Source organism: Schistocerca gregaria, chromosome X (genome assembly GCF_023897955.1).
Source record: "Schistocerca gregaria isolate iqSchGreg1 chromosome X, iqSchGreg1.2, whole genome shotgun sequence".
In the NCBI taxonomy this organism is placed as follows: Eukaryota; Metazoa; Arthropoda; class Insecta; order Orthoptera; family Acrididae; genus Schistocerca; species Schistocerca gregaria.
The window spans coordinates 478,032,016-478,055,766 of record NC_064931.1 but is presented as its reverse complement, the minus strand read 5'-3'; the positions used below and the strand labels follow the sequence as shown (position 1 = coordinate 478,055,766).

Below are 23,751 nucleotides of genomic sequence, written 5' to 3'. Positions count from 1 at the left end.
CATGCATTATTACATAAATGTGTTCCTTACAACTGGTCCACAGCTTGTGACCAGGCAGTCAAGTTTTTGAAATCTAAGCTGTGGTCAGCCCTTCATTTGGTCTCTTTTCAGCTGAGCCAACACCTTATGTTAGCAAAGGACAAGTCTCAGTTTGGCCTTGGCATCATCCAAATATGCAGATGGATCTGAATGCCCTATTGAATACGCCTCTAAATCCTTAAATTCAGTGCAACAGCATTGTTTTCAAATAGAGAAAGAAGCTCTGGCAATCATGCATGCTCTAAAAATATTTCATGTTTTCCTTTACAGGTCTCTAAGTTCCACCTGATCATAGACCACTAACCACTGGTGTCTCCTTTTAAACCTTTGACGTCCTTGCTGGACAAAGCCACACTTCGCTTCCAGTGATGGGCTCTTTTTCTATCATGATATAATTATGACATACATTATTGATCTACAGTGCAACATACCAATGCCAATGCCTTATAGCATTTGCCAATTGTTCCATATCCAGAGTTTGATAAAGAGGAATTGTTTTGTTTTAATTTAGACATGGAAACTCAAAATGTTGTTGATGGTTTTTCTACAACTGGTACTAAAATAGCAGCCACACTTGCCAGGGATCCTGTTTTAAGTAAATTTGGTTCTTTTATGCAACACGGGTGCCTCTGATACTTTGAGAAATTATTTTTCATTAGAAAATCATCTTTCTGTTTCGGAGTTAGCTACAGAGGACCCCATGGCGTGAGGTTATGTATTTATTACATGTGGACCACTAGGGTGCATCAGGTACAAAAGTGTTCACATGCAGACAATATTTTTCATGAAGCACTGAAGGGGAAATAGCACAAGTTGTTGGAGCCTGTCCACAATGTGTCATCCATCAGGTGGCTCCCTGTGCTTCTTTGTCACCATGGCCAGGACCCACAGCAGCCTAGGGAATGAATTCATGTAGATTTCAATGGGACATTTTTTAAATGTCTACTGGTTTGTTGTAATTGATGCTGATTCTAAGTTTCCATATACACTGCACTATCTGTGTACTTCTATAGTGGCAACAATTTCAGCTTTGTCAAAAATGTTTGCAATGGAAGCTCTTGTGTATATGTTAGTTACAGACAACGGCCCCAGTTCATATTTCAGGAATTTGAAAATTTTTGTTAAAAAAAAGTGGTGTTTACCACATCATGGCTTCTTTCCTCCCTCAATTGAATGGGGAAGCAGAATGACTAGTACAAATATTTAAGACTCAGATGAAAAAATACGTTTCATGTGTGTCCCAGCAGTAAATCTTGACCAGTTTCTAAGTTCTTATGGTTCACCCCTCTCAGCGATAAGAATCCAGCACAGTTGTTGCATGGTTGTCAATCCTGGGCTCAGCTATATCTGCTTTAGCTGACACCAGGCCATCTGCCAAAACTGGTGCCACAGTGCTTCGGGCCTAGTGCAGATGTTTGGGCTCACAGGTTTGGCTGCCAGCCAAAATGGACACCAGCAGTAATCTATAGTACCCATGGTCGACCCATCCATGTTATTCACACTTATGAGGGGAGGGTGTTGTGACACATTGACCAGCTATGACCTCACATGGGCAGCTGCGCACAAGGTGTGCCTCTGGTGTCCCTGCATCCTCCATCTGCCTGGCTGTCTCGCACATTGCAGCTGGTGTCCTTGCCTTCTCTGAAACCACTGCCAACATTTTCACAACTGTCTTATCTTCTGTGGATACCCCTTTCAGCTGTCAGGGGCCATGGCAGGACCACAGCTCCTGTTCTGTCATGGCCGACAACTCCACTGCTGCTGACTCCATCACAGCTGGTGCCACCTGTTCCACCGTCTTCACTGCAACCTTCTTCCCTGAGGTTGGACTCAGACAGGGAAATGGAAGCTGCACTGGTGTCTCCTGTCCTACCATATAGCCTCTCACAGGGGGCAGGCACCCACCTGACTGCACTCACACACAACTTCCCCCTCTACTCCAAGGTGGCAGGGCGTCACACGTCTCAACAACATACGTTGAACAAAGAAGAAAGAGACGGGAGAACAGTGCTCACTTCTTCATAAAATGAGAATGCTGTAACTACCAATTTTCTGGGGTATGGTGCTTCATAGTTCATGAATGAAATGTGAACTTAATTTGACCACTAGAGAGCACACAGTCTGCTAATACGACAGCAGTTGCCTCCACAGCCTGCCAACTGCACTCCCTGTTGGAACTATTGTATTGTACCTTGTCTCCCATGTATGTACACTGTTAGAGCAATAAATTACAGTGTTCTTGGGTTAACACAATCCACAGTGTGGTTTCATAGCTAAGAGAGTAAGCATCATCATACAAATATAAAGAGTCGGGTTTTAATTTTAAGTCAAACATGAGATTTTTCTCTCTCACTTATCTCTTTTTTCATCTCTAGTGGTGATTTGATAATGTGAAAAATACTAAACTGTGTCATGGCTTGATGTGCTTGTTAAACTGTAGATCTTCTATCACTATCTAGATAAATCAGTTCAAAGGTCAAAGGAATACAAGGCCATATAAACTTCACTGTAACCATGCCCACTAAAATGCAGCCCTCTTCAAATAAACCTTCAAGATGAGAGCCACATTACTTTACTGAATCATTCATAACATATTAATATTAGACAGCACAAGCTCTTATTACATTTATTTTCTTATCACAGATACACATCTGACATATGAAGGTAGTTCAAAAGTAAGATAGCAAGTCATCTGAGAGAAAGCCTTTATTCAGGAAATTTAAGAGGTGCTCAAAGTTACTTTTCTGCATAGTCACCATGGTTATCAAACCATTTGTTCCTTCAGTGAATCAATCGGTTAAAACCAACATAATGATTATAAGGAGTCAAGTCTAGGAGCCACTTAATAACAACTTCCTGAACACTGACATTGGTTCTGAAGTGCCAAGCAGACTGATGTTTCTTTAACAATCCAAAAGAGATGAAAATTACTTTCTACAAGATCTTGACTGCATCAAGAGTGTTCTCATGCAGTCCAGTGAAAATGCCAGACCACGCACAATGTAACTGAGGCCATAAGTTGCTGTGCATTACCTCACAGCAACATAACATCTTTTGGAAGCATTCCCAGTCGTTTCTTCCAAACTGCCTCTGCAACTTTTCCAGCATGACATTTCAATTGACTTCATTCATAGTCTCTCCATGCAAGAGGAAATCAGCCAGCAGCACACCCTGCATCCCAAAAAACTTTTTTCTATACCGTCCTTCATGGATACCATTGTTCTGAACTTCTAATGGGGAGAAAGATAAGGGGTGCGTCTATGACACCGGTGCTTCTTTGTCTTGCACCCACTGTGATGAAATGGTGCAGGGATGGAACACCATGACTGATACCACATGACGTACTGAAGAAACAATCACATTTGCTTGTTTTTATTGCCATATGAGGATTGCTATGTTACCCAGTGACAAAATGTCTTAAGGCTGACCAATGTGTTGTGTATGATAGCTACTACACTGCCAACAGAGATGTTGAGTTCTTCTCCAATCTGCCTCAATATATATAACAAATGCCTTCAATGTACCCTTCAACATGGCACATATGGTCATTTTATGTGGATGTGTTTGGCCAGCCTTACCTTCACCCATCTCACCCATCTGTCCTCTCTTTATCAAACAATTTTACACTTCATACTTCAATCACTAACCATGCCTCAATCTTTACACCCTATTTCAGAGCACAATGGCACAGCTACATACAGCATTAGAAAATGTTGACTGTCTCATTTACCCAGACTTGGAATGTAATTTGTGTGGTACATTTATACACCTCTGAGAGCTTCTGTTACCTTACTTATTTCACCACCCTTGTGCTGGAAATAAAAAGTAAACTGCAGCTGTGCTACACAGCATTAATTCATTAAGCCAATGAAGATCACTATTTAACATGCTGGGGATTCATCCACTGACATTGTAGTACATCTACTGTTTCATAAGACCAATCAGTAACAAAATACACTTCTCTAAAAGGAGCAACTACATCTATTCAGTGGACACTAACAATAACTGTTATTATTAAAGTCACTCACATTTAGGAAATGCATATAAAATAGTGATTCAGGATTATTACCTGATTCAACTATTCTGATTTTTGTTTTCTGTGGTTTATTTTCAAATCATTTTAGATGAATGCTAGGATAGTGTGTAACTACAAGCAATGGGTATTATGTCCACACTTTCTGCTCATTATTAATAATTTGCAATAGATATCTTTTACAGTCACAGTGTTATTGTAACTAGTGTTGGTGTTTAATGTGTTTAATTATTATTCACTTAATATATGAAAATGAGTCATGGTGTATATGTCTGAACTAATGGTGAGACAAGGCATTGTACATATAAACTGAAGAAAATAACATCTTTATAATTAATTTCTTGGCAACTACCATTATACTATATAGATCCCCATAATTTCAGGCAAGTAAAATATGGAAACTCTCATGCCATTAGAAGGAAAGGAAGCCAATGAAAAACAACATAGTTTCAAGCAAATGCATGATACACTTCTATAAAGGATACGTCAGTGGTGAAGTGTTTCCAATGATCCAGTAAATTGAGATGTTTACAAAAAAGGCAATGAAACATGATGCAAGTATCATGCACTGCAAAAGTGAAAAATAAACAATTAGAAATATAGCATTCAAAAAATAGTGTGCAACTGCAGAATTACAAATACTTACAACATCTGCAGTTCTCCAGTTGTGGGATATTGTGAACACTACTGGTTCAATGAATGGTAAAAGTATAAGTAGTATCAATGATGATATTGGAGCTTGGTAGTACAGAAGTTGCATAGGATCCACTTGCAAGTCCTGCTGCTTTTTACTGACAAGCTTGAAAAACAATACAGAACACTCATATAGACACACATTAAGGATTACTGTCATGGATATCATAAATTTATTTATTTGCATTTGCAAATAGAGAAGTTATTTTAAAATGCTACTAAAATAGTTTGAAAATAAACCATACAACAGCTTCTGACAATTTTAACAAATTACTGATAAGGAAAGGCACTTCACTTGTTCTGGAGTGAAACAAACTAGAAGAAAGTGGGTCATAAATTTCACAAGGAAGGTGACAGTATAAGAAAGTTCTGTGAGCATTAACATGATATTTAACTTACACTACTAAAAGTTGGATTACTGAAGTTTCTTGTCTTATTTGAATAATACTTGCACAAAAGTTTTGAAATTAATAATCTGTACATTTTGTGCTATTGACTATTGTTCCTAAGGAAAGGAAACACTAATAAAAAATTTTACAAAACTGAAAATTTGCTGGTGCACATACATTTTACATGCAACAATGTTCTTATATGTCATACAGTATGCAAATGTATGATGACAGCTATGAAATTGATTAATATGGACAACATTACAAAGCAGGAGTGAATCAAGGATTTCGCCGGCATGTGCATAGTACCAGTTTGAAAGACTGTAGACAGAAGTTACCCAAAATTGGCTAGGCTAACATCATATGAATATGCACATAACAGAATGGACAACATAAAAATGTCTACCAGGTAAACTGCCTTACTTAGAGACTACAAACTCAGCTTAATATAATTGTCTGCACTCACTACCCCACACAAGAATCAAAGCAACAGTCAATGAAATCATAAATGCTGAGATTTCACGGTCAAAAACCTATGAGAGATTTGGTCAATAATATAAAAAAATCAAATAAGTCCAACAAATTAAATACCAAATTCATAAAAATGACAGAAATATCAAAGAAAAATGCTTTCTATCAGAACAAATGCAGGTTTTGATAAAGAAGTAGTTTTAAAGGCAAAATGCTGTTGAGTAAAACTCTGAAAAGCCACATTTACAGGTTCTCCTACAGTTAATAATTTTTTTAGGTAACAGAAACGTTGTTGAAATCAAAGTCTAACAGCAAAAGGTAGTTAAAAGAACTGAACTGGATATAAGGAAGTGGACTGTGTCTCCGCAACATCCTTTCTTTCAGGAGTGCTAGTTCTGCAAGGTTCGCAGGAGAGCTTCTGTAAAGTTTGGAAGGTAGGAGACGGATACTGGCAGAAGTAAAGCTGTGAGTGCCGGGCGTGAGTCGTACTTCGGTAGCTCAGATGGTAGAGCACTTGCCCGCGAAAGGCAAAGGTCCCGAGTTCGAGTCTCGGTCAGGCACACAGTTTTAATCTGCCAGGAAGTTTCATATCAGCGCACACTCCGCTGCAGAGTGAAAATCTCATTCTGGAAACATCCCCCAGGCTGTGGCTAAGCCATGTCTCCGCAATATCCTTTCTTTCAGGAGTGCTAGTTCTGCAAGGTTCGCAGGAGAGCTTCTGTAAAGTTTGGAAGGTAGGAGACGGATACTGGCAGAAGTAAAGCTGTGAGTGCCAGGCGTGAGTCGTGCTTCGGTAGCTCAGATGGTAGAGCACTTGCCCGCGAAAGGCAAAGGTCCCGAGTTCGAGTCTCGGTCGGGCACACAGTTTTAATCTGCCTGGAAGTTTCATATCAGCGCACACTCCGCTGCAGAGTGAAAATATCATTCTGGCAATTTAAAGATCTCCCAAAGTGTAGCCACGGCCATTTTTCTGTTCCTTTCACATGTCAAATGTTCATATGGCATGTGAAGTACATCCCAGATGGAGATTCAAAAGGGTCTGCAAATGTGTTGCAAAATATACCTTATGAAAAAACTGTAAAGAATGAAAAGCTAGAGCATTTCAGAAACGTACAAAGGAGGCTGGGCACACTCACACATAAACTGGTAAGGGATATGAGAGGGGAAAAAGAGCTGTCTGATGACTAACATATAGGTGGTTGTGGTCATCTCACAAGGGAAGAAGTGGACAATCTAAATCTAAACCTAAATCTGCATCTACATCTACATACATACTCCACAAGCCACCATATGGTGCTTGGTGGAGGGTCATTTTCTTTCCTGTTCCATTCTCAAATAGAGTGAGGGAAAAATTACTATCTATATGCCTCTGTAAAAGTCCTAATCTCTCTTATCTTGCCTTGTCTCTGTGTCCTTAGAAAAATGTACTTTGGAAGCAGTAGAATCATTCCACAATCAGTTTCAAATATTGGTTCCCTAAATGTTTTCAATGATGTTCTTTGAGGAGAATCTCGTCTTTTCTCCAGGGATTCCCACTTGAGTTCCCAAAGCATTTCTGTAATACTTGTGTGTGCTTGAACATACCAGTAACAAACCTAGCAGCCCACCTCTGAATTGCTTTGATGTCTTCATTCAGTCCAACTTGATGTGGTTCCCAAACACTGAGTAGTATTCAAGAATGTGTTGCACTAGTGTCCTATATCCTGTCTACATTACACATGAACCACACTTCCCAATAAACTGAAATCAACCATTCACTCTTCTTACTACAATCCTTACTTGCTTGTTCGATTTCATATAAGTTTTCAATGTTAAGCCTAAATATTTAATTGACATGACTCCATCAAGCAGCACACTACTAATGCTGTATTCCAACATTACGTGTTTGTTTTTCCTACTCATCTGCATTAACTTACATTTTCCTACATTTAAAGCTAGCTGCCATTCATCACATCAACTAAAAATTTTGTTTAAGAGATCTTGTATCATCTTACAGTCACTGAACAATGACACCTCCCTGTATACCACAGCATCATCAACAAAGAGCTACAGATTGCTGCTCACCCTGTCCACCAGATCATTTATGTATATAGAAAATAATATAATTCCTGTCACACTTCTCTGGGGCAGTCCTGATGATACAGACTGAAGTTCTATAATGATTTAGCTATAAGACAAAATCAAAGTGCTACATGAGCCATAAGGGAAGCAGTTTTGACTAAGTGCTTCTGCAGATGACAGTCCACAGCATGGGCTTTGTGACACTATTATAGATTCATAGTGTGGATACATAAAAGTACTTGCAACTGCCATTTGCAGTATTGCAAGTAATTAAGCACATGTACAAGGACCTATGCCATAATAAACTACAGTCATGGTGCTAACATGGGAAGAGACAAAATGTGAATGACTGTTTTAACCATTTGATACTGGAATGTCTGCTGAAAACAGTGTTTGTTGGCTTCAACACAACCATTGATGCACTACAAAATATACTATGCATAAAAATTATAAGTTTCTACAAATTTTGTAAAATATACCTTGAATCATGTAAATATGCACTGGTAATAGGGAGAACTTGGCACTTTAGTTGGTCAGAGGCAGAATAGTAAGAATATGTTAAAACTTTCATAGCAACATCTATTATGTGAGGTCAAATAATAAATACAAGGATCTAAATGGTTCATAGAGCTTCCTACCACCTGTTAAAATAAACTGAAAGCTTCCATATAAACTGATGTCACCTCTCAGAACAAGTTTAAAACAATTCTCTAAACGTATGATGTAAGAATATTGATACTAAATGACAACCGCTCATTTCCAAGCTTCTCAAAAGGAGACAGGTCACTGCTTCAGAAGTACTTGGTTTCAATGAAGCATACATTATTAGCATACTTCACCAACTATTTAATCCATTGACACAAAATGATCTCAGTTTGTCAAAAGTGTTAAGTATCTTCAAAGCAAGTTCAACATGAACATGAAAGAGGATCATATTTCCATTAGAAAGAACTAGATAATAAAATCAGTTAGTTAGTTTGTCAGTCAGTTAGTTACATGTCCCATGAATCATTTTGCATGAGAGAAACATTCTCAATTTGTTATCAAATTCCACTTTGCTGTCTGTCAGATTTTTGTATCACTGGGTAAGTGATTAAAAATTTTTGTTGCAGTGCTGTGCGTCTCTTCTTGTGCTCAAGGCAACCTTAATGAAGAGCAATGACTGTCATTTTTCCTTCTGGTATTGTAATTGTGTACCTCATTGTTCATTTTCAAGTGGATAATTTACAGGAAACTTCTTGGGAGAATAATTATACTGTGAGGCAGTTGTCTGAATGCCCAACTCCTTAAACAGATGTCTACATGATGACTGCAGATGAGCAGCACATATTATTCTTACAGCACATTTTTACCCAATGAAGACTTTCTTTCTTAAAGATGAGTTACCACAGAACATTATTCCATATGACATTATTGGATGAAAATATTCAAAATATGTCAACTTACTGATTTGTCTCTCCTGAAGATTTACAATGATTCTAAGCACAATGTGGCTGAACTAAGTTGTTTAGGAGTTCCAAATGTGTTTTTTTCCAATTTAAATTCTCATCAATATGGACACCAAAGAATTTTGATGTTTCTGCCCTATTTATTATTTCCTCAGCATGTATTATTATCATTATCATTGGTGTAGTGCCTCTAGATGTGCATAAATGAACATGTTGGGTCTTTTTAAAATTGAGAGAGAGACCATTCACAGAAAACCAGCCAATGATATTATTAAGAACTTTTTGTTCACTATTTCTTCTGTTTCTGTTCATGTGCTTGGATTGATTACAACACTAGGGTCATCTGCAAAAAGAACTAATTCTGCTTGTTGTGTAGTAGCTGGAAGATTGTTTACCTATTTGAGGAACAGCAGTGGACATACCATCAATCCCATAAACTGTCAATTTATCTAGGAGAATACTGTGATTCAAATGATCAGATGCCTTGGAGAGGTTGCAGGATATAACAACCAGCATTATATTATGACATAAAGCTTGTAAAATATGGTGAGTGAAAGTGTAAATGGCATTCTCAATAGAGCATCCTTTCTGAGACCCAAACTACGATTTGCTAAGGACACTGCTGTTGCTAAGGTGAGATACTATTCTAGAATACATCATCATCTCAAAAACATTGCAGAATGATGTCAGCAGTGAAACAGGTCAATAGTTATTTATGTCTCTCTTATCACATTTCTTAAAGTGGTGTTTAACAATGGCATACTTGAGTCTCTGGTAAAATGCCTTGAGTTAGTGATGCATTCTGTATTTTACATATGACCAGGATTCTTATGTGGGAACAAATCATTAGTATTCAGTTGGACTCACAATCAAAACCAGATAAGCATTTATTTTTGAGAGAATGTATAATTTTCTTCAGAAGGAGAAGTTGGTGATAAAGTTGTACAAATAAATTTTATGAGAGTTACTTTTTCAAAAATGTGATTTTTCTCTTGAATTGTTTGTCCTTATACTTTCTACTATATTTGGAAAATGATCATTCAATATATTTGCTACATTTGAATAGTCATTTATGGTTATTCCATTCAGTTCAATAGTGATATTATCCTGTTCTGTGGCTGGTTGTCCTGTCTCTTGTTTCACTTCATTCCATACAGCCTTCAGTCTGTTATTAGAATTACTAATTTCTGACATTATGTGCATGTTCCTATTTTTAATAGCATTTCTTAGTAATTTCGAGTAGTTCTGTAGTGTGCTAGTACAGGATCTCTTCTAGTTCTTGTCAACAGATACATTTCCCTTTACCTTTCACAAGATACTTGAATCCCTGTAGTGATGGCTGGATTTTGACATGACTGTTTAATGTCCTTTCTGATTAGGTTATGTGGAAAGCTATTTCCAATAATGATAAAAATTTATCATCAGACAGATTATACTTTATGTTAGCATTTGATTCATTATAAATTTCATCCCAGATCATCTCTTGTAAGCTATTCTTAAAAACACTTGTTCTGGAGTCATTAATTACTCCAACTAATTTCCACTGAGGAATACTATGTTATTTATCCTAACTAACTGTGCATTATGATCAGAGAGAGCATTATTTATTGGATAAAAGGGTATTTTCTTGCTTTGAGCTTCATCAAAGAAAACATCATCAATTATGGCCCTATTGTCTTTATCCATGTGTTTTGAAAAGTTAATTACTGACACCAAATTGTAGGATCCAAATAAAGTTTCCAGGTCATTGTTCTTATCAGAATTCAGTAGTAAATCTAAAATGAAGTCACTGAATTAACTGGTTGTTGCTGTCTGACAGATAGCATGATAAGGAATCCAGGTTGCTTAAATTTCCCAGATGGGATCCTATACAGTTACAATTAAAAGTGAACTATTTTTCAACATTAATTCACAAGCACACACTTCTGTGTGCTGATCACTACAAGATCTACTTGTTTCACTGATTTTGAACTTGTGTTCTGTTTTAATATATATAACAACTCTTCATTTTCCCACATTATTTCTGCATGAATAAGCTGCAATAGTGTAATCTTTTATATGTAACTTAAAATAATATCTTCACTAAAATTTTTACTTTGATAGACTGCTGGCTGTCAGTAGGGGTGTTTAGCATATATCGATTGGTGACAAAGTTCCAACAATAAATACTAAATGGCAAAATTTAGTGCCAGTTTTCTTGTGTGACAGTTGGCGAACCTGTTGTGACTTGTACTTGTATATGAAGTGTTAAAATCAGGTTGTGCAAAATCCACTGATATAATTCAACTGCAAAGTGATCAGTGTTCAAGTACGTTATTTATGTTAATTAATTAATTCTCAAAACAGACTACTGATTAGTTTTTTGTTCACATATATTCACACATATATATATATATATATATATATATATATATATATATATATATATATATATATATATATATATATATATGTCACTATACTACAGTGTCTGAGTTCATGTGCACAATTTCTCTGTTTTGGGGTTACTTTGACCACTCGTCATTGTTACCTCAGGATTACAGCTACACAATTTATTAAACAACGCACATGCCAATGACAGGTTGGAACTAAGCAATACATATATTAACCATCAGTATATATATGAAGGCTCATTTGTAATTTTTAACAAGCCTACAACTAAGAAAAACATATTTCAGTCAGATAGTGCTAAAATTGCAAGCTGTTGTGGTTAACGCACGACATATAATGTCAAATACCTCTGGAAACAAGGAATCAAGTTAGTTTGGCCACAAGTACCAGATATTGTATTGATAAATGAACAGATAAACTTAGTTCTAACTGCAAAGGATGTTTTGAAATGAAAGATGGAGCTATGAGTCATGCTTGGGTAGCTCAGTTGGTAGAGCACTTGCCCGCGAAAGGCAAAGGACCCGACTTCGAGTCTTGGTCTGGTACACAGTTTTAATCTGCCAAGAAGTTTCATATCAGCGCACACTCTGCTACAGAGTGAAAATCTCATTCTGGATGCTCTAAAGTCTCACTACCCAGCAGCTAGCTTTCGCAGGACTACAGCAGGCTCTTGTCACCACTGTCAATCAAGTGGTATCTGCATGTTCGCAGCAGGTTACTCTCCTATCAGTGCAACTATTGGCCTTTCTGGCATATGATGACTTGACTGAAGATTGGGACTCTAAACAGCCATATTTATGCCAACATTTCCAGGTTTTTCGCATGGGTGATACAAACCGGTGTAGGGCTTTCTTTCTCTCCTGGATTTCGCCACATGTGTATCTGTTGTTGCGACAATGTGCACCTTTGTAGCAAGAACCAGCCAGCTTATCATTTGATGAAATATGCAAGCTTCTCTGAACCTATTACTGTGACAGAATGTGTATCATTGCAATGTGTGTAGAATTTTACCATCGTCAGAAATGACCAAATCAATCTTACAAAGATTGGGCTGCAGAATTACATGAGTTCAGCTGTCATCATAAGTCTGTCACTAGTACCCATCAAAAATCCTATGCTGATTGCATGGCATATGATGATATTATTCGTCTGTCCCTGGATAGGAAAGTCCACAAAAAAGCACTTCAATGTGAGACTCCAGCACTTACGGATGTGCCCAATACAGCGTAGTCCTTTGAAGTGTCATGGGCTGCAGGCCATCAGATTGCTGCATAGGGGGAGGTATAGGAAATTGCTCAGTCAACCCCTGTTAGGTACGCTACAAGTGTTATGGATGATGGGGAAGTCATTGAAGCAGTACAAACTTCAACTCAGCATCACATTGAGCAGCATCAGCTATGGTCACAGCAGCAATAGGCCATGTCACAGCAGAGACCAAGTGCACCCCTTCCATCTTCCTCATACTGCTATGTCCAACATGAGCAAAACAAATAAAAATTGCTCTGAGCACTATGGGCCTTTACTTCTGAGGTCATCAGTCCCCTAGAACTTAGAACTACTTAAACCTAACTAACCTAAGGACATTACACACATCCATGCCCGATGCAAGATTCGAACTTGCGAGCGTAGCAGTCACGCGGTTCCAGACTGTAGACCTAGAACCACTCGGCCACCACGGCCAGTCCAACATGAGCACACTGCGTACCCTAAGTGTTGGGCAGTTTGCAATAAGTGACAAAAGAAAGGCCACATTGAATTGCTGTGTAATTCTTCAAATGTGGTGGACACAGTACTACTGATGTGCATAAACTGTATCTCTACAATGACTATTTACCTGAACAAACTGTTTATTGACTTGCATCTTTTTAATAAACCACTAAAAATGTAAGTGGATATAGGAGCTGCAGCCGCTTTAGTGAACACATAAACATAGGTGGACTTGGGCTCTCCTCTCCTCACACAGGTTTCACGGAAGATGGTTAGCTACAATAAACAACAGATTCCGATCCTAGGTCAGTTGTTTGGTCCCCAGCCTTGTTGGTCACCCTCTCACCTTCCTTTTTGTGGATAATTTCTATACCACAGGAAGTTTGAGTTAGATGCATTTAATGCTTTCAGTTTCTCAATTGCTGATGAGGTAAATTTAGTGTCATATTAAGGTCCATATCAGCAACTGGAGACTCTCTGCCCTAAGTTTTCATCTATGTTTTCCCCTAGGCTCAGTTGTGCCACTAGTTTTCAGGCCCAAATTACCATGAAAGAGTCCGCCCGCCCAACTGCCCTGGTTTTTCTCAGGTGCAACATGTGCCTGTCACACTGTGTGACTCTTTCAAGGCCAAATTAGACCATTTGACATTGCTCAATGTCATTTTTTTCCAGTGAATGGGCTACACTACTGGTCATCAAGAAGCCAACAGGTAAGCTTCAACTCTCTGGCAACTTCAGTGTCATGATTAATGCACAGTCCATGATAGACACATACCTTCATCCCACCCTGACAAGCTGATCACAGAATTGTCAGGTGACCACTGATTTCCAAGACTGATTTGTCAGAAGTGTACCTCTAGCTACCTTTGGATGAAGCAACTAGGTGCTTTCTCATTGTCTATACACCTTTTGGCCTATACAGTAACAATGCTTGCCTTTTGGTGTCACTAACACACCTGCAATTTTTCAGTGTTTTTTAGAACAGCTGACTGCCTCTGTACCCAGCTGCATCAATAACCTCAATGATATCATAGATTTGGGTTCTTCCACGAAAGATAACCTTTGCAACCTCTGATCATTGTTTTCTCTTTTGCACTCTGCAGATCTCGAGAGTATTTTTGCCAAGTCTCAATTTTTTCAGCTGTCAATAGAGTACCTAGATTGTGAGGTTTCTCACATAGAGGTCAAGTCATTGCATCACCATGCTCACACAATTGCAGCTTTGCTGTGGCCAACCTCTGTTAAGGAACTGAATATGTTTATAAGTAAAGTTGCATACTACCATAAGTTTTTACTGGACACATCCACTGTTGCTCAGCAACTGCACACACTTTTGCATAAAAATGTGCTTTTTCTGGTCCCCAGCTCATGACCGAGCATTTGCTTTGCTTAAATCTAAGCTTCAATCTGTCCCATTCTGGCCAGTTTTCAGCTTGGTCTGCATCTCCTGTTGGCTACAGATGCCTCTCAGCACAGTGTTGGCACACAAATACATAGACAGATCTGAACGACACACTGCTTACACTTCTAAGACTTTAACTCAAACTCAGCAGTGGTATTCCCAGATTGAAAAGGAGGCTTCAGTGACTGCATTCGTCCTCAAGAAATTTCATGTCTTCTTGTACGGTTCTAAGTTCCATTTAGTCACAGGTCAAAAGCCACTGGTTGCTCTTTTTAATCCTTTGGCTTCTGTGCCAGTCTAGGCAGTGCACTGTTTGCAGCAGTGGGCTCCTTCTTCTGCCATAATCATATTCATTAGCAGCCAACAGCACAACACACCAACACTGATGCCTTATCATGCCCTCCCATCATGCTCGACCCGGCATTCAATCAGGATAACTTGCTTTGTTTCTGTTTGGATATGAGAACCACAATGCAGTCAATAGTTTTCCCATCATTAGTGCCATGACAGCATCGGCCATCACTGTGGATCCTGTACTTCACTGGGTCCTCTCTTTCGTGCAGTACCATTGGCCAGAAAAACCTCTGGGCTGTGCCTCAGATCCCTTGTGTAATTACTTCTCCCTCCAGCACCATCTTTCTATTTTTGATGGAGTTCCTTTGTTAGCTATGGAGGACACTGCTCCCCGTGATGTCATTACCACTTCCTTATGCTATAATGCACTCGGCTTCTGCACGTCAATCATTGTGGGACCTCTTGCACAAAAGCTTTGACCTGCCAGCATGTGTACTAGTTGGGCACAGACCATCCATGTATGTAGTGGCCACTATTTTGGCCTTGTCTAAGATTTTTGCAATTGAGGGATTTCCGTATACCATGGTTACTGACAACAGCTCCCACTTTTTTCCTTGAGAATTTGCATCTTTTTGCTAGGCTAGTGGTGCTCACCATCTCACAGCTCTCCTGGTGCACTATCAATCTAATGGTGATGCCAAAAGCATGGTTTGGATGTTTAAAACTCAAAACTCAGATGCCCCAGGTATGTATCTGGTAGGTCTCATGAAGCTTCTTTAGACTGCTTTTTGAGTTTGTATCATTTCAATCCAATGTAGGACAAGAGCCCAGCAGAGCTGCTACATGGATACTGACCACTGATTCTCCGTCACCTGCTGCATCTGATGCCGCATCTGCTGGCATTGCCAGCTCCACAACGGCTCCTGTCTGGGCTCATGGCTTGAGCCACCCGACAAATTAAGTTCCTGCCATCATCGGGCATCACTGGGGATGGCGCCTGTGAGTCTTCTGCACTCCTGATGGACGGATGTCCTGTCACTTCGACCAGCTGGGGCCATGTTCCAGAGAAGGCCATCACCTCACCTGCCCCCACCGATGCCTGTTCCTGTGTCGCAGACAGTCTGGTTTGGGCCTCAGAGGGGTCGATACCTCACAGATCGCTGTCCAAGGTACTTGTATCCACCACCATCCCTCAACTGCTGTTGCCAATGCAGCCACTACCTCTGTTGCTGGGTCCCGTGTGGCCATCGACTCCAATGCCCCCGCCTCCAACGCTGACCACTGACCTCGACAAGGTCATAGGTATGGAGATGAAGTCCTCAGTTCTGCCCTATGACCTCTCATAAAAGGGGGGGATGGCGCACTTCCACCCCTACTTGCCAGTGCCTGCCCACCACATTGCTGCAACAGCCACCATTGTTGGGAGATGAAATGGACACCTGTGCCATCATTAGTGTTTTCTGTGACTCATAATCTCAGAACCTTAATAATGAAGGAGATTCTACAACACCCTGCCATTTTACAATAGTTCATCATGATCTAATGCTTTAACAAGAGCATGATGTGTCAAGATCTCAAATGCATGATTGGAATGTCTTGCCATTCGTCTGAGTTCAACACCTCATTGATTGCAGTATTGTGTTGACTGAGTTTTTCAGGTGGACTGAGGGGAGATGGGCACAGGACACAGTGGAATGAATAGGAGCCTGGAGTCAGTTTTCCAAAAACACTGAGTTAGTGCAAGAGACCTAGCAGCATGTTCATGGTTCAGGATTCAGCACCTTATGCCTTAGTGCGTGCAGTGATGAGGAGCACAACGATGTTTTATAATATAAGTTATCTGAGCCGATAAGCTATCAAAAAACATTGTACAGTAGGGACTGACTGACTGACTAACACAGTACAGCTGTTCAGACACTGATCTCATATTCAGGAGGATGAAGTTTTTTTTATCTGGTTTGCCATTCTGATGGTTTCCTCAATCAATCAAGCAAATTTTGTGATGGTTCCTTTATCAAGGCCATGGATGACCACCTGTCCTATCCTAATAAGCATTCTTGTATATTCTGAGAATGTGTGTGTTTTTGGGCCCCTGATTTTCCTTGTATCACCATGACAATATATCATGTGCAATTACCCCTGGATTAATAAATAAAAACAAAATACAATGGTCATGAAAATTAAATTTAAACATTGTTTTCAAAATATCAACCTGATCTGTCTTTCACAAGATATTTTAAAAGGACTACACAGCATCATTGATTTTTAATGCCTGTGTTGTCTACCTTAACTTATTGTCCATTATAATCATGCATTGTATTCACTAGATAACAAATGTTTATTTGCTTCCTTTGAGTTCCTTTTCAAAAGATACCAATCAAAATTCCACAGTCTTTCTCAATAATGGAAAATTCACCACAAAAATTAAATTTAAGAATCAAATTTTTAAAAGAAATCTACAGGCAAGTTGCTACACACTGCTTACACCTGTGAAAGAGTTAAAAAGTAGACACTCATTACATCTCACTAACAGCTCTAAATATCCCAATCAATATAAATGCACAGCTTAAATTAAAATTGCTGTATTATTACAGAAGACCTCACCAGCACATGTTTTGTGTGTTGATATTTGGACAATTTAGCCTTTCCAATATTCAAAATGGTATTATTGTTTTATATTATTTACTCCAACAGAAGTAGATACAGACAGCATTACCATAATTAATAATGTTTCCTTTGATGGAGCTCAAAGCAAGAAAATATCTGTTTAAGCAGTAAATAATGCTCTCTTTGATCATGATGCACAGTTAATTAGGATAAATAACATAGTGACTTACAGTATGGATACTCTTCAGTGGAAATCAGTTGGAATACTTAATGACTCCAGCACAAGTGTTTTTAAGAATAGCTTACAAGAGATGATCTGGGATGAAATTTATAATGAATCAAATGCTAACATAAAGTATAATCTGTCTGATGATAAATTTTTATCATTATTGGAAATACCTTTCCACATAACCTAATCAGAAAGGACATTAAACAGTCATGTCAAAATCCAGCCATCACTACAGGGATTAAAGTATCTTGTGAAAGGGAAATGTATCTGAAGGCAAGAATAAGAAGAGATCCTGTACTAGTTGCACACTACAAAACTACCGAAAATTACTAGGACAGTTTATTAAAAAATCAAGGAACATGCACATAATGTCAGACATCGGTCATTCTAACAACAAACTGAAGGCTATATGGAATGAAGTGAAACAAGAGACAGGACAACCAGCCACAGAACAGGATAATATCATTATTGAACTGAATGGAATAGCTGTAAATGACTATTCAAATGTAGCAAATATATTGAAAGATCATTTCCTATATATAGTAGAAAGTATAAGGACAAACAATTCAAGAGAAAAATCACATTTGAAACAGCTACTCTCATAAAATTTATTCGTACAACTTTATCACCAACTTCTCCTTCTGAAATTAAGAAAATTATACATTGTCTCAAAAATAAATGCTTATCTGGTTTTGATTGTGAGTCCAATTGAATACTAATGATTTGTTCCCACATAAGAATCCTGGTCGTATGTAAAATGCAGAATGCATCACTAACTCATGGCATTTTACCAGAGACTCAGATATGCCATTGTTAAACACCACTTTAAGAAATGTGATAAGAGAGACGTAAATAACTATTGACCTGTTTCACTGCTGACATCATTCTGCAATGTTTTTGAGATGATGACGTATTATAGAATAGCATCTCACCTTAGCAACAGCAGTGTTCTTAGCAAATCACAGTTTGAGTTTTAGAAGGGATGCTCTATTGAGAATGCCATTTACACTTTCACTCATCATATTTTACAAGCATTATATAATAATATAACACTGGTTGTTATTTCCTGCAACCTCTCCAAGGCATTTGATCATTTGAATCACAGTATTCCCCTAGATAAACTGAAGTTTTGTGGAAATGATGGTTAGACAATCAATCCATAATGTTATATCTAACCAAAATAATACAGAAAGTTGTACTTAGTAATTCAGCCTATGGCTACCAAGGACATTATTCCGACTGGGGAAAAAAAGAAGAAGAAGAAGAAGAAGAAGAAAAAAATAATTAAATCACATATGGGGTTTCCCAAGGCCCAATCTTAGGTCCACCATTGTTCCCGATACACGTACACAAGCTTCCATTTAATATACAACAAACAGAATCTGTTGTTTTTGCAGATGACACTAGAGTTGTAATCAATCCAAGCATATGCACAGAAACAGAATAAATGGTGAACAATGTTCTTAAAAGTATCATTGACTGGTTTTCTTTGAATGGTCTCACCCTCAATTTTAAAAAGACCCAACATATTAATTGACGTACATCTAGAGGTACTACACCAACAATAAGTGTAAGACATGGTGAGGAAATAATAAATAGGCTGGAAGCTTCAAAATTCTTAGGTGTCCATATTAATGAGAGTTTAAACCGACAAAAGCACATTTTGGAATTCCCAAAACAACTTAGTTCAGCCACATTTGCACTTCAAATCATTGCAAATCTTGGGGAGAGACAAATCAGTAAGCTGACATATTTTTTTCTAGTTTCATCCAGTAATGTCATATGGAATAATGTTCTGTGGTAACTCATCTTTAAGAAAGTAAGTTTTGATTGCTCAAAAATGTGCTTTAAGAATATGTGGTGGTCAACCATGTTCATCTTGTAGACATCTGTTTAAGGAGTTGGGCGCATATCTATCCACTGCATTTCAAAAGAAACAATGATGTACATAATTACAATACCAAAAGGAAAAGTGACATTCATTACTCCACATTACATTTACCTTTATCACAAAAAGGGATGCATAATACTGCAACTAAAATATTTGATCACTATAATGCTGTGGAAGTACCAGATTTACTGCAAGATCTGGTGATGTGAATAATTCAAGGGAAAAGGGCAAGGAAACTGAGGGCAAGAGAAACAGTGCTCTTTTGCTTTGTGAGTGAGAATGGGGAAAGAGCATACAAGTTACAAAGCAAAATTTAAACTTCAAGTTATTAACTTTACAAAGGAACTTGAAAAGTGTTGAGCTGGATGCAGATTTGATGTTGATGAAACAAACATTCATCAGTGGTACGCAAGTGAAGAGAAACTCGTAAATAGTATGAAAATTTGGTGTGCATTTTGAGGGTAAAGGTGCAAATATCCAGCTTTGGAAAAAGACTTCCTTGATTTTGTAATTCAAAGTAGGAAATGTGGATGTGTCCCTATAATGGAAATGATTCAAATTGAAGTCTGCAAAATAGCATGTAAAAGAAACATTTTGTCAATACAATTTAAACTTTCATATGGGTGGATTCAGTGATTTATGCAATGAAATAATCTATCTGTTCATCATAGAACTATAAATGCACAAAAAATGCCTCATGCTTACGAAAATAGTTTGATACCTTTTCAGTATTAAGTAATCCAACTTTGAAGCAAAAATTGTTATTTACTTTCCCAGAAAGGGAATGCAGATCAAACACTGGTGTACTTTGATATTAAGAGCAACACTATGGTAAACAATGGAATGTAGTGTGCAAATATGTACACATGGTGCTGATAAGTAGTGGTGCACAGTGTTGAGCATTATGACTGATGGATAAAGATTGCCATCATATGTGGTTTTTTATCTGAAAACCTTCCACAAGGAAGAAAGCTTCCCAGCTGGTATCACCGTAAGGGTTCACAGTGGTGGGTGGATGAAAGAGGAACCAGTTCTAGACTTTATGCTTGTTGATTTGGAACTATGTATGTTATGTACAACTGCTTGTATTTATGAGCACTTAGATGTGATGAACACACTGTTGTCTGCTAATTATAGTTGGCTGCACAGATGACTCACATCAGTTGCCACACCAAGACTCTTTAGAGAGTGAACAAGTTGTAAAGAGAAGATGACACAGTTCAGCCGAACAAAGCTTCTTATCTTTATTTAAAATCTGCTACTATATTAAATTTTTCAACCCACAAGATACGTGCACATATCATTTTGAAATTGTCATTTTATGATCTGAGGAGAAATTATCAATTACAGGCTGCGCCACGATTTTTGTAGCCAAAATTAAAGAAAAAAGTGTGTATTTGTAGAAATACAGTAATTTCAAAGAGCAGTTTGGAGCTCACAATTGGGAGTCAGCTGGGAGCCCTCACAAGGGTTGAACAGGTATTGGTGGCCATGTGTGAAGGTTTTTAAGGTGTTGCATGTATGAAGTTGGGAGTGAGTGATCCTCAGTGACCAACAAAGTATTTGTTCTGCTACAGACAACTGAAAGAGTTGTCAGCTGAGTTTTCTTGCACTGGTTGAAGAGCTTAGCAGTTTTCCAGTTTTTGTGAACAAGGATATGACTTAGTGAGTGAGCACTTGCTCAGTAGGCAAAGGCCTCATATCAAAAGGTGGAGACATCAGCTAACTGGAGGTAATGTTTGGTAACAATTAGGTGGGCTTGGTGCAGTGTGATAGAAGACAATAAATCCCATCTGTTCCAGTGGAATCTAGAGGTGCAATATACTTGTGTGTCACCTTTGCCTGACTGACTTTCAACTATTATCCTTTTTTGTTTATGGTGGAGATACCAAAAACCAGTTGGGTACATCAAGGGTGGTGACCCTTATTTGGACTGACAGTATAAGTGTAACAGTAAACAGCATTAATCTGGTTCCACAAACACATGGTTCTGAGAAAGTCTGTGGAGTAGTACATCACATAATTTGTCTCATGTGCTGCTCATTGCTAAGTGTGTGTGTGGATTCTGGTCATGGCTGGGAATGGGTCTTCATCCAACATGGAACCTCTAAGGCAATGATGACAAGAGATATTTCAACTTTTTTTCCTTTTCCATAATCTTCTGCCTCTTTAACCTATCATAAGGCACAATCTTGACTTGTACTCAGAGATTCTCTTGCCTGCATGGTGCAATCTAATATTCAATGGAAGAGTCTCAGAACAAATATCCAGGAACAGCAACTGAGGATTCAGATATGACACAATGAATGAAAAGTGCTTGTAATTCTATGTTGGTGATATATGCACTGGAAGTGAGCTACAGAGATAATTATTCATCATCTTTGTACCCTTACAGTGAGCCGTGTTGGATATTTATGAACAATTTGCCAATTTTCTCTGTCTTGATACACTTCTTGTCTTCATATTGTGTCCCAGTTTTCTCAGATAGTCTTCAAGATCTTCCTTAATCTGATTCAGCTACTTTTGTCTGGCTCATCCTATAGGTCTATTCTGCAGTACATTTCTATCCAAGTATTGTTTTAGCGGGTGGTTATGTTTCATCCTCATTGCATGTACAAACCGCTTGAGCCATGCAGTACACAGTCTCTCAGTCATTCACACATCCACTTGCATCTCTCCTCTGAAGTCTTCATTCTTAATTACATCTCTTCTCATTTTCTGCAAGGCTGATAACAGAAACTTCATTTCGCATGCTTGTAGCTTACTCAAATCTGTCTTGTTAATTACACAGTACTGCAAGCTGTATGTCATAATTGTCAAGAGATACATTTTAAACAGAGCCTCTTTGGTTCTCATAGGTGCTCCTTTCTCCCACACAAGGTTCTGCACTTGATGAAAAATATTAGATTCCTTTCTTACTTGGTTTTGTACTTCTAGTTTAGCAGTTCCATTTCTTGATATTGTACTTCCCAGGTAACTGAAATCTCCCACACATTCAATTTTCTCTCCATCTAGCATCAGGTTGCCCTAAGCATATGTCCTGCTCATAATCAGTGCTGCATTTTTGCTTACTGTCAGCTGGAACCCTTTAAACTTGGAGCTTTAATCCATTTTTGCTTACTGTCAGCTGGTACCCTTTAAACTTGGAGCTTTAATCTAATCTTCCCTGTACCTCTAGTCCTGTTTCTCCCAAAACAGCTACATCTTCAGCAAAGACTAATGCACTGATATCATCATTTAATATCTCCTTGATTTCTTTTATAATCACATCCATAATTACAATAAAATGTAATGGGAAAATGCACTATTATGTTGACCTTCTCTATCTGTCCTGAACCAGTCTGATCTCCCATTACTGACATGTACATAACTTTTGCAGCCTTCTTGTAGCATTTGCACCTTTATTATTAGGGAGTTTGGAACCATTAGTTTGTTTAAACAGTCCCAGATCTTACACATTTGCACAATGTCACATGTTCTCTCCAAATCCAGGAACAGAATCATGAGATCTTTACCATTTTCTCAATAATTTTCCATTAACTATCTTAGTGCAAATATGAGGTCTGTTATTCCTCTGCTACTTCAGAATCCATGTGGTTCTTCTTCAAACTGGTTTCCTAACAATGATCTTAATGTTTTCACAATAATCTTTTCCAGTATTTTAAGACAGTGTGATAACAGGGTTATTCCTCTATGATTCAAACACTTTTTCTTATCTCCTTTCTTGAACAGTGGTATTATAATCCCCTTCTTCCTTTTGTCTGAAACTTTATTTTTCTTCCAAATGACTCCTGGTGTTCAATGCAGCCATTGTATTACTTGGATGCCTGCTGCCCTGATCATGCCTGCTGTCGGTTCATGTGGCTTGGCTGACTTGCCCCCTTTCATCTTATTTAAGGCACTTTTAGTTTCTGCACAAGTAATAAGAGGTTGTTCCACTTCAGGTTATGGTAAATTCTTATTTCTCATTCCTCCCCTATTATCTTCTTGCCATTCAGCAATGTGCTGAAGTATTTTTTCGTATCTTATTTAAGCCCTCTGCATCCTGGACTAAACTCCCACTTTCTCTTTCTATTGATTTTATGCCATTACTATC

General features: G+C 38.3%; 1 protein-coding gene across 4 annotated transcripts in view; it reads right to left on the bottom strand.

The window, feature by feature from the left end:
* The window catches only part of LOC126298905 (solute carrier family 35 member E3-like), a 162,807-nt gene that overhangs the window by 105,511 nt on the left and 33,545 nt on the right, over window positions 1-23,751 (bottom strand). For all 4 annotated transcript variants that reach the window (XR_007552693.1, XM_049990446.1, XM_049990445.1 and 1 more), the window contains exons 3-4: window positions 4,719-4,871; window positions 4,558-4,640 (exon numbers count right to left, since the gene is read on the bottom strand). Coding sequence is in view for 3 of the 4 variants with exons in the window: in XM_049990446.1 (XP_049846403.1) it covers window positions 4,558-4,640; window positions 4,719-4,871 (236 nt within the window). In the remaining variant the exon portion in view is untranslated. The remainder of the gene's footprint in view (window positions 1-4,557; window positions 4,641-4,718; window positions 4,872-23,751) is intronic.